The sequence below is a fragment of the Rhinolophus ferrumequinum genome, chromosome 27, assembly GCF_004115265.2.
Source record: "Rhinolophus ferrumequinum isolate MPI-CBG mRhiFer1 chromosome 27, mRhiFer1_v1.p, whole genome shotgun sequence".
Classification (NCBI taxonomy): domain Eukaryota; kingdom Metazoa; phylum Chordata; class Mammalia; order Chiroptera; family Rhinolophidae; genus Rhinolophus; species Rhinolophus ferrumequinum.
The window spans coordinates 17618436-17631017 of record NC_046310.1 but is presented as its reverse complement, the minus strand read 5'-3'; the positions used below and the strand labels follow the sequence as shown (position 1 = coordinate 17631017).

Sequence of the window (12582 nt, the reverse complement as noted above, 5' to 3'; positions counted from 1 at the left end):
AAGACCTAGAATTTGCTAGATTTATAGAACACAGAACAATGTTATACTTAATTGCCCGGAATGCAGATACCATATAAATACCCGACAAATTTTTCTTTGGTAAGTTGAAAGTTTAAAAATTACTTTACTCTTTCCTTTTGAATTCCATTTTTTCATCTTCTATTTTACTAGATTTGAGATGGATATAACACTTGGGAAGGGTCCCTCCATGGTAAGGAAGTCTAGAAGGATCCTGAACGATATACAGTAAAATATATAAGGGGATTATGTTATTATGGTTACATAGTTTTTAAGTCTACAGAAAAAATTGGAAGAAGTTGTGATTTTTATTTCAAGCACAGATAATATGGAGACAGAAGAATACTGCTAAAATTCGAGATCACACCTTGGCATGATTTATGAGTAATCCTAAATTACAAGCTTTTAACACGCTTCACAGAAAGGTCTAAATGTTAATAGAAAATTCAAAGGCTTCAGGCATTGCTAAACACTAATTTCAGGTTCATTTCCAAAGCAAACATTTCAGAGTGTTTTAAAACTTACATCTTGAATTTACCAAAATGTTCTATGTATAATTACAAAACAAAAAAGCTGAGGAAAATGACAGAAAAGAGAAGAATAGAAGAAAATATTAATTCACTGATGTTTGGCAGCAGGAGATAAATAATTATGTACACTGTGCAAGAGGAATGTCACAGTTATGAGCCAATTTTATTTAAAACTATCTCAACGTAAAACACCGTATTTACTCAAAATGGTGAAGATGACCTATAAGATTCATTTTAAAGCTCAAAACTGCTCGACTCTCCTAATTATTAAGCATCTATTGTGTGTTTAACATATACTAGGTATTTTCAGAGATCAAGAAACATATACTTTTAACATGCTGGCATTTATGAGCGAAATATTCCCTACGGTCTAAAAAGGCTTAGAAAATATAAGCCAGACACAAAGTTTTAGCTCACAAAACTGCAAGTGAAAACATCTGGAGGAAAATATGTATAGTCTCCTGAAGGTCCAAAGTAATAAAAGGAGAAAATTTCAAAGAACAACACATGCAAAAATCATTGTGAAAGCAATTAAAGCTATTACAAAGCATTTTCATAAATTAAATATGGACAGAAAAATAGATTTTTTTTCTTCTGTCAGTGCCATTTGAGCAGACCTCTAGCTGGTAGGCAGGACATATAAGGACAATGAGGCACAGACAGTGAGTAACCATCAAGATCTGAGTTGAGAAGTGGAATTGCTGGGATTCAGATGCAGGTCTTTGAGCTACAAACCTCATGTTCTCGCCACATCACAGAAGCTTGGGTGTCCAAGCCAGGCCAGCTGCCCACACTCCTCCATGCAAACCACTAACCGCACAGAAGTAACCGGACTAGATAAATACCTATTTAATTCACATACAACTAAATTATATAATTGATAGGATAAAATCATATAACCACCACATATTATATTAATGCTCGTGGAAATGTGAGCGGCGTGGCCAGGAGCACCACCACTTCAATCACACTGCCAGTGACAAGTCTCCTTTTCTTTCAGAACCATTCCTTTATGTCTTCCCCTCTCTAGCGCACTCTGGTCTGATGCTGGCAGGAAATCCAGTGTGAAAGGAGGACAGAGCTGGGGCTGGAACTCAGGGAGCTGAGGAGCAGCCTGGTAACAAACAGCGGAGCTGGGAGGGATGGTGGTGGTACCACGGACGGCCTGGTGCTATCAGAGGGCACATGCTCCAGGGGAGCGAGGAGGCAGGAAGAACTGAAGGCAAATAAGGCTTCTCAAGGGGCTTGCACGGAAATTACCCAACTACCACATGAGCTCCAGAACCAGTTCCAGCTTACCCAGGCAGAGCGACCTCATTTCTGGTAGCAGTAACATCAAGTGTAGATCTAGGTCCCTTGGGATTATATTTTAGGGTAAAGTGAAAGGGAGAAGGAGTGGAAGTCACAAGTAGAGTTATTTATAAATTGAGTCTAGTTGGTAAATGCTTTAAAAAATATATATATACACACACACACAGTATATTTATTGACTAGGCTACAGGGTGCTAACCTTGTTTTAACTGCTTTTCTTACCATAACAACTATAACACTGAAGAGTTGTTATTATTAAAAGCGTTTAAACTTAATTTATTTATAGCTTCAAAACCTGAGAGGACTATCATTTTACTATTTCTATTATAAAATTGTGGAACAGAAAAATGGAGCAACCTGTCTAAGGTTACATCACTAGTACGAATTCAAGCTGGGCTCATAACCACTGCATGTGTCCCCTTACTTCTGAAATCACTACTTTTAACCTGATGCACAAATTTCTACAATTATGTGAATATTAAGAGTAAGGAGGCTGTGAACAATAGTCTACAAATTCTCTTAGGAATAAAATGCATGCTAGTTGGCAGTTCATAGACTTTGGCTACCAAAGTCAATCCTGGCATATTTTCTAGGCTGTTACTTGGGTAACAGTACATTTATCATTTGTGTAATGCTTTGAAGTTCTGGAATAGTCACATACCACATGTATTGTCACATTTAATCCTCACAATACTACAAAGTGGGAATTATTGTTTCACTATTTTAAAGCTAAAGCAAGGTAAATAAATTTTGCATTGAGTCTTCAAATTCAAAACTTCAACTCATTAAATTTTCATACAACTTTGAGAACTGATACGAATACATATGAGGAAACCGAAGTTCAGGGAAATTCATTTGTCCCAGGTTATACCACTGGTAAATTACAGACTGATATTCAAATCCACGTCCTGATTTCAAGTTCAAAATGCAGATTTGCTCTCTGAATTTTATTGTATTTCATAAAATTATTTAACATAATGAAATTATGAGAAAGGTCAGCCTACAGAAACTTAGAAGTTAATATTTCACCTGATTTCTTTTACAACCAACACCAAATAATTTTTATATTTGATCAGTCTCTTAAAAAGTACACTGTGATGTAGTTCTCACTTATAATTTTCCAAGATAAGAATGCAAAGACACCTTTGAACAGCACTGTGGTCAAGATGAAACTTCCTAGGCTTAAAAACAGGATGTAACATTGTTAACATATTCTACATGCAGAAGTAGATTAAAAGTTTTCACTGTAAAGTCCCTCATATAGAAAATTAATCTAATTCCATTCAAAAAAGATTTATTGGGTTCATGCACCGTGCAGAGCCCTGAGCTAGGCGCTGTGATATATTTATAAATGCAAAAGACACATGAACTGTTAGGAGCTCATAATGCATCACAGCCACAGATAACGCGAAAGTAGATTTAATACAAGGCTGATAATCAAGCACCCAGAATAGAGATTAAAACAAAAGGTTGTAGGTGTGGAGAAAGAAGGAAACAATTTTGCAAACAGGAGCTGGAAATCAAAACTGCTTACTTATATATGCCTCATGTTAAAACAGTTTCCACCTAGTTTGCCTATCACTTTCTACTTTCATCCATTCAACTTGTTAACAACATCAGCAAGTTAATATCCCCAAATACCTTTTCTTTGCTCCCTTCAGAAAAAAGTGGAATTTTGGTTTTATTTTAAAAAATAAGTATGAATTTTATAAACTATAAGGCAGATGGGAGAAGTACTAGGCTGAAGAAAATCTAACCAATTCTTTGGAGGAGACAGTATGGTATGAAGCTACTGTTTTGGAAGCACGGCAAGGGAAAGTGTGATGTAGCATGAATCTGGAAATGTGGGTGATGCCAACTGTGAGCTATTTCAGGTCAAACCTGAAGAATTTAGACTTAATTCTATGTGCATGAGAATCAAATAAAGGCTTGAGTAAAAACCAACAGGAAAACACGCCTACAAAAAAAGTATCTCGAATACATACAAAGTCCTTCAGTAGCAGGCCAATTCAGAACAAGAAAAAACGTTTTACTGTATTTGCCAAATTTCTGTATATGTTTTCCACATGTTTAATGTATGTTTTGAAAAGCAGTAGCACTTAAAAGCAGTTGGGATACATTTAGTTTCTGTAAAATTCATTTTAAGATATTCAACAACACAGATATGAACAATACTGTATTTGCTTATGTTAGCAGAGCCATAAGAAAAGTAATAAGACAAATTATTCAGTACTTCAGTATTCTCTTATTATGTGGCTAATTATGCTTTTCCCATCTCGAAAGATCAATTGAAGAATTAGGGAAAAATTTACTACAGTAACACAAAAAATATCTTCAAAGTAGGAATCCAAAGAAGCAATAATGAACACTGGTGGTTAGATCACATAACCATATTTGTTAAGGTAAATGGATGTGTTTCACTTCTTTTTACTCTAGTATAGAAGGTTTTAGGTCCTCCACCATCTGGTACCAAACCATATTTCCACCTTTATTTTCTAAAGTTAACCCACGCGTCTCTGTCTCCCACGAGTGCTGTTTTTTGCATTCTTACTGCTATGCCTTACGGCTGTTTTCCCACACATAAATTTCAAGCCATTAAGTGAGATAAAGCTTTCATCTAATCTCTTTAAAGAAGTCTTTTTAAACATAACAGATAATAATCAAGAACCTTCTGAATTCTTGTAAGTATTTACTACCTATACAGTTTCATGAGAACATGGACTAGTTTCACATTCTATTGTATGGTCCCCAAAGTGCTATGTACCTAGCAAACATTTAAAAGTAAAATGTAAACGGAAGAAAAGGAAATACAATACAAACAGAAAATGTAATCTCATTTGTCTTCTTACAACATTAAATTTATATTCAAATAAAACAAAAAATAAGCTCTTTACTTACCCCATTTAGGCTGCCCAAATCTTTGACCAAATGTTCATCCGTAGAGGCATCATAATTGATTACAGCATGTTGCTTATCCACACTACGAGACTGAAAGAAAAATTTTAAAGTTAATAAATAGAAGAAAATATGGGAATGAATAACACACACAGATTTTGGACTAGATACTTTGTATTATTAATAGGATAGTAGACAAATATAGGAAAATATCAAAGTAAAAGTGGATTAAATGACATTTAAACTGTGTTACTATACAACGCAAATTTGGCACTCCCCAAGAGGAATGCAGCCATAATTTTAAGACATTCTTTTCTACCAAATTCACACATCCTACTTTTGAGAGAATTTAAATCAGTTGACTTTGTTGAATATACGAGTAATTTTTTTAAATTTCAAACTGTTACATGGTAATCATGAATTTTATAATGTTTTATGTATCGTACTGTAAAAAAAAAAAAATTACCCTACAGGATTTGCTTCTTTTAATACCTAAAACTATAACATAAATTGTCTAAGTACTCCAAAGATATGAGAAAAGGGATACAATATGCCATGTTCCTGAATAAAATTATCTTCACATAGATTGTAAAACTGAAATTCATGAAAGAGCTCTGACAGGGAAAAAGAGAGAAAGCCAAAAAGAATTAAAATGGCAAACTATTTTTTGAAAATTGCTTTTAATTCTCTTTAAAGTTCTCACCCTCAGTCCCGTCTCCAGAGCTTAGTGAACTGTTTGCAAATGGAAGCACCTGAAAGATAAACTCTAAGCCTGTGGAAACTTTCACTAAAAGGAAGCATATACAGTATAGTCACAGAAAGAAATAGTCTGAGAACCACTGAATCTGAACTCAGTTTGTTACAGGGTTACCACATGAATCTTGGTACACTAAAAAGCCAAGAAGTATCCAAAATGGAGAAGACACGTGACTTCCAGTTTCCAGTTCAACAAAGAGACTTTGGAAGTCATCGCTCTCATCCTCAAAACAACAAAAAAGGTAACCAAACTGACAGTCAAAAACTCATTTTATTTTCATCAAAAAACTCAGGTCATAAAGCCAACTGCCAATCTGAAAACTGGAGAGACGGGTGAATACAGAGAATGACAGCGTACTAGGGGCAGAAACCACTGCTGCAGGCAGCAAGTGGTAGAAAAACTTAAAGGTAACTAACTGCTGGAGACTTGCATGTGAACTAGCTTAGGAGATAAAAACACTCAGGGCACAGCCTTGAGAGGACACTGCATTTTCATGAGCTTTATCTCAAGAAGGCTCACAAAAATCTCAGAGGGAAGATAGGAGAAAAGTCTTCTCCTGCTTCAGGCAGGGTGAGGGGAAAAGTAACCTTAATGAAAAACAGCCGGAAGATTCTGTTCTCACCAATGGCCTTCCCTCAAGGAAACCTATTTCACCAGAGCTCAACCAACATAGGTTTTACCAGAGTCTAACTGACATGGGAGAATGGAAATACCCAACTTCAGCCTCCCTGTCTTACCCAAGAATGAGGACAAAAAGAAAAAACAAACAAACAAAAATTCATAGAATTACAGAACGCTTCCTCTCTCCCCACACCTTACCATCACATCAACAGGGACTTACAAATATACATAATAAGGGATTACAATGGGAAAAAAACAAAGCTCAGACTATTTAAGAAGGAGTCTCTAGGGAAACTCAAAGACAACAGGAGACAGCAAAAGGGGCACTTACAGGAAATGTTAACTAACCTCTGACACTTTTAGCTAAAGCAAACAGAGCTTAACTCTTAGCCACATAAACAAAAGGGGGAGAAGGTCAGCAATTAATAAACAATTCAGATGTAAATCCTAGTTGAAATGATCCTTTCCAAGTAAATATTACTAAAATTAAAAGCCCTTTTCCCAATTAGCTTAAACTCCATTTTGAAAAAGCTTTGGTCTTTCCTTCTGGAATACAAACCTCTATATTGAAGTAACTGACATTAGGAAGAAACAGTGTGTGACCTAAAACAATCTTCCCACAAAACCTAAACATTAATCATACGTGCAGTCTTGTTCTTCTTAAAAGTTTTAAAGATTGTTTTCTGGTTTTATTTTGTTTTCTCTGAAATCTCAGTTTCTCTAGGACAAATTGCAAATCTCAGAATTAACAGGAACTTTACAAACAGTAGTATCACCGCCACTTCTCTGTATCTTAACTGGAAAACCATCTGTTATGGCAAGTTACAGGTGTAACCACTGTAAAACATCTGCCTTAAATCTAAAAATTACTTAAACTTCATTTTGGTTTTTATTGTTGTACTTGTTCTGTTTAAATTAATTAAGTACTAAATTCAGTTATTAGGGTTATAAGAAGGACATGCAGTACCACTAGAAAAATAATTTCTCATTATGGATTTTGAAGCTGAATTAGTCTAAATATAAAAATCTCTATATGTTGTAAGGCAAGTGAGATTTCAAGTATATGTAGGCTCTCAATAAATATTGAATGGATCATCATAAATAATCTCTCTGTGAGGAGAATATAAAGAAAAAGTCCTTAGAAGAGTGTACTGAAATTCAGGGAGAAAAATCTAAAAGAGAGTTGAGAAAAGGAAAATCACAAAGAAAAGTGAAAAGTTACTATTAGATATGGGAACTAAGTGAAATGGCTGCTCACGGAGCCAGGGAATGGCAGCTTTTCAGGGAAGAGGAACATGTGGATCAGAGATACACAGAAAAAATGGTTTGAGGAGAAATAATTGGGAGATGTTACTTCACTAAGTTCACAACTAGCTAGAAACCTGGAAGACCCTAAATCTCATATTCACTCACCCTGCTCTAAAATTGTTTAAATAAGGGGTTAAATAAGTATACGAACATCCACTAGAAAATGTAGAACACATGAAAGACGTAAGAGAATAACAGAGTACACTGAGTTGAGATGCCACTCCAAGTTTGGGGGCTGAGGAGTGAAGGAGTGAGGACGTTACGTGGGGTGAGAAAAAGCAATAGCACCCTTCTTTAAAAGCTCCTCTGTGGCCTTCCTGGCTAAGGTAAAACATACCATCTTTAATATAGCACCAAGGCCCTCCAAGATCTGCCTCTTCTAACTCCCAAGCCATAAACTCTCACACCATTTGCCTTGATGGCCCATATGTCAACTACAAGGAATTATTTTAATGACCTAAACAGACACTGCATGTTATGCTATCTCCAATACCATGGACCAACCACCCTCTAACATTCATCTTTTAATATAAGTCAGCTGAAGCCATCTCCTCCATGAAGTCTTTCCAGATTCCTCATCCCCACATTTCACTGCAGGTAGAAATGACCACTCTGTGTCCTGTGTCACACTATTTTTATAATTACTTGTTTAGATGCACCTCTACTTCTCCCAGACTCTAAGCCTTCAAGGACAGAAACCTGATCTGCACACACGTCGATCTCATAGCACCTAGCATAGAGCCTAGCACACAGTAGGTGCTTAATAAAGGTTTGTTGGAAATAAAGTACATGCTGTTTGGCCAATCGTATTTCATAAAAAATGGAAGTAGAAAAGTTTTCTTAGATAATAAAATAGCAAAAGTATTGAAGTTACAAAGTTCAAATCAACTTTTAAGAAACCTTCAAACTGGGTGACTTAAAAAAACAGAACCAAAACAAACAGAAAAATGTGTACTCTCAGACAAGATAATTAATTATAAATCCAGAAAATTTTGGAAAATAAAAGTATTAAAATGAAGCAAAAGCATTTTTTCCTTTCCTGCAAAACAAACAAACAACAAAAAGCCTGCCATCAAATAAAGGCAAAACATAAAAAACAATTTCAGGCCAGGCACAATGAAAAAACATTAAGGACTCAAGCTGACTAATTTCTAACTAAAAACAAACACATGAAATGGTACGAGTGATTACCAGGTATATGTCATAGATGCTTTGGGTATGAAATGGCTACTTTTTATTAATAACATCATTGTTACCCCTTATAGTACTGTTTTTCCTACTAAAGATCTAAGAGGAAGAAAAAGACACAGAAACAATACACGGATACTCACGCTAAGACAACTTAGAAGAGAGAAAGAAAGATTGCCATTGTGTGCCATCACCATTTAAAAAGATACTATAGCTGAAAAATTCTTTAAAACCCAGTTATATTTTTACAACCATAGTGATTTATCTTTTGCTACGTGCCCCAAAGGACGAATGAAAATAAGTTACCTATGATCTTCAAAACATATTCCATTGTCCTCCTGGGGACTGTTCCTACATCAGTACGAAAATTATAATATTAAATAGTAAGGCATACATAATTTCATTAAAATTTCTATTATGCATCAGAAAAAAAACATGTTTAATTAATATGATTCTCAAAACAGCAAAATTCAACCATGGCTGCAATTGAAAATGTTATGAAAATAAAATTAGAATTTAGATAGGAACATTTTTCAAAATGTAACTATTTGTACAAAGAAATATTCAATTTATTACAACAGAAGTTTGTGCATGTTTACTCTCACGAGAATTAAGTTACCAAACCAATTTAGGTTACATGGATGCAGCAGCAGCAGGGTGGTAGAACAGAAAGACCATTTTGACTCTGAGCCAACGTTATCAAGGTTCCAATACCAGCTTCCACCACTTAATGATTATGTGACACTGGCCCAGTGACTAAATCTTTCTGAATCTTAATTTTACCACCTGTAAAATTGATATGATTATATCTTTCAGAAAATTGCTGAGAAGAACTGAAATAACATAAATGAACATCAAAAAGCAGAAAATATTATTCAAATGCAAGGTTCTTTTAATAGTAGTAATATTAATGCATTACTCAAATAAGAGAAAGTATAATTTTCATCCAATAATTATACTTGACACCTATCATCCACGGCTAAGATTTATTTTGCATATGTCTTATGAAACACAGTACATCATCATTCTACAGAAAGTCAAACGAGCACAGCAACTATAATTTGCCAATGGCTTCCAAGGTAAGTGGTAGAATTAGAATTCAAATTCCAGAATCTCGTTTGATAACCTACTTTTTAATATCCAAGCACATTGCTTCTCAATGACCACATTTTTCAGACTACTTGTTTTGGAATTAGATGAAATAACAAAAATCATAAAACTCAAAAAACTTTTGTCATAAATTATTAAAAAAAATTTAACTGTAATCAAACAGATCATATGTTTGGAGCATTTGTTTCCTTTTTGCACTAGGTTTTAAGCCATATTACCATCAAAGTATTCTTTAAAATGCCAATAAATCTATTTGTACTTGAAATCTTTAAAGGTAAGAAACTCCTAAAAATTATTCTGCGGCAGAGATTCTAAAAATACAACAACTGGTTTCCTATATGATAAAAATGGAGGGTTTTAAACCATAAATGCAGAATTAGTTTAACCACATTTTACAAGATCTTTCATATAGTTATTAAAAAGGAATAAAATATTAACTATTTGTACTTCTAACAATTTAAATTAAACGATTTCAGATATGTAAAGCCTTAAAATGAAAACATGAGTTCCCCCATCTGAACCTAAGATATGGTCCAGTTGCGATGGGCCTATATCCAAACAGAATCATTACTTCCTTTTCTCAGTTGCCATGCTCACCACTCCATCTCATGGAGAAGGCCAGAAAAATCTCTGTACTATTCTATTTCTCTCATTGAATTTGTTTAATTAAGGTGTCACTGTATATGCAACTTACTTGTATAATCATAAAGTTATACAGTTGCCTTACTTTTATTGTCTCAAAACTATAAAATAAGTTCTTTAATTTTAAAGTAAAAATGTAATAAGCATATGCAAGTATGAGGATTTCTCAATCTCGCCACTATTGATATTTTGGGCCAGGTAATTCTATGTTGTGTGTGTTTGGCAGGGGCTGGAATAAGTACGCTGTATACTGCAGGATATTTAGCAGTACCCCAACCTCTTGGTTTCTGCCTACTAGATGTCACTAGCAACCACCTCCAGCCCCCACCATCTGTAACAACCAAAATGTCTCCAGATATAGGAGATTGTGTGTATCGTGGTGAAGTGGGAAGGGCAGGATCCTCCAGTTGAGAACCACTGGGCTAATAAACATTTCTACTCTAAGTACTTGTTCTGAACCAAAAAAAGGGGGGCAGGGCAAGGGAATAAGACTTTATTCCAGATTGCTGGACCTACCTATTAAAATATCTAAATCCTCAAAAATCTAAAGATCTGTTTTTCTGCTAATTACTCAAAAACATCATAGAAGTATTTTTTAGAAGTAATTCCTTTATACATAGTTCAATAAATATCAACAATGTTTAACTATACGCAAACTACTGGAAGATATAAACATCTCTAAAAGAAGTAAAACTAGTATCAGTATCACTGAAGTATCCACAATTAAAATTCAGTTTTACTTCATGCCATGCTAATTTTATGAATTATTTACAAGTCTAATTTTAAAACTGCATGTGATACTTCTTCCTTAAGAATAAGCTTCTCTACTGTGAGCTCTCATTTTTCAAAATTTAATCCCTAAGACTTATTTTGAAATGATTCAAGGGGGAGAAAATTAATTAATTAAACTGGTAGCTAGATCTAAGAGGGAGAGCCAGAAAGTTCCTATCTAAGTAGTGTTCTTCTCCAAAGAAATAGAAAAATATTTTCTACCAATTCCAGGTTTTGAGGAGACACATACAGAAGGCCGAAGCAATTACCTGCAACATGAGCTCACAGTCATCTCTTCCAACAAAAATCATTTCCCGGGGCAGCCTATGGCGAGTGCCTCCACTGCTCACCAAAAACCAGGATGTTAAGCTCATTTTCTGCTTAGCTTCTAAGTCTTGAGCAAAGCTACGTCATCCTGTAGAGAGATATTCAGAAAAACACACATTCAGATATTTTTAACTTTAGCATTGAATCACCAAACCCTGTAAGTAGGTCTCAGAATGGAACTGCATTTAACATTTACCCCTGATTACACAGACAGTCTACAGGTCCCAGGAAATGACATATCTATCAAATTCTCATTAGCAAAGTAAGTCCACAGACTCCATTAAGAGTTTAATTAAAAATAAAGAGATTAGGCAATTACCGTGTTTTCCTGAAAATAAGACTTAGCTGGCCGATCAGCTCTAATGCATCTTTTGGAGCAAAAATTAATATAAGACCCAGTATTATTATATTATTACATTATACCCAATATTGTATTATATTATATTATATTACCCAGTCTTATAATATCGTAAAATAAGACCGGGTCTTACATTAATTTTTGCTCCAAAAGATGCATTAGAGCTGACTGTCCATCTAGGTCTTATTTTCGGGGAAACATGGTAAGTAGGCAGTCAACTAATAAACATTTATCATACTCCGGAAAAACTTTGGGCATTACTTATAAAGGTGTAGAATCCTCAAGCAAATGATCATGTCAGAATGTTAACCTCTCAGTAAATACTACCAATATTGTACAAATGAATGTCTAACTTATAAATGATTTGAGAAAGACAAACTAAGTTCAAATGAATATATTTGATATCAGATTAAGGACAATAAAAAAACCAAAGAAATTGCTTCTTTGTCTACCAAGTGTAGAAGACCAATGAATGCAATTTCAAAAACATACAATTTCAATTTCTCTGTCCTAACATGTAGTTTACTTTCTCTATACGTTTTTCTAGAGCAACAATTCCTAAACTTTTTGTTCTTGGGACCTTTTTACACTCTAAAAAAAATGTTTACATGGGTCAAATACATTAATGACTACCGCACTAGAAATGAAAACTGACAGACTGGTATTTATCAATTTGTTTAAAATAACAAATTAATCAATTTCATGTAAAAATAACTAACATTTTAATAAAAAATAATTATTTTTCC

At 34.4% G+C, this 12582-nt stretch overlaps 1 protein-coding gene across 10 annotated transcripts in view; it reads right to left on the bottom strand.

Moving 5' to 3' along the window:
• CEP170 (centrosomal protein 170) overlaps positions 1 to 12582 on the bottom strand; it is a 109768-nt gene that overhangs the window by 72671 nt on the left and 24515 nt on the right. For all 10 annotated transcript variants that reach the window (XM_033099391.1, XM_033099392.1, XM_033099390.1 and 7 more), the window contains exons 2-3: positions 11421 to 11566; positions 4758 to 4847 (exon numbers count right to left, since the gene is read on the bottom strand). In XM_033099391.1, coding sequence (XP_032955282.1) covers positions 4758 to 4847; positions 11421 to 11525 — 195 coding nt within the window. In that variant the 5' untranslated portion in view covers positions 11526 to 11566. The remainder of the gene's footprint in view (positions 1 to 4757; positions 4848 to 11420; positions 11567 to 12582) is intronic.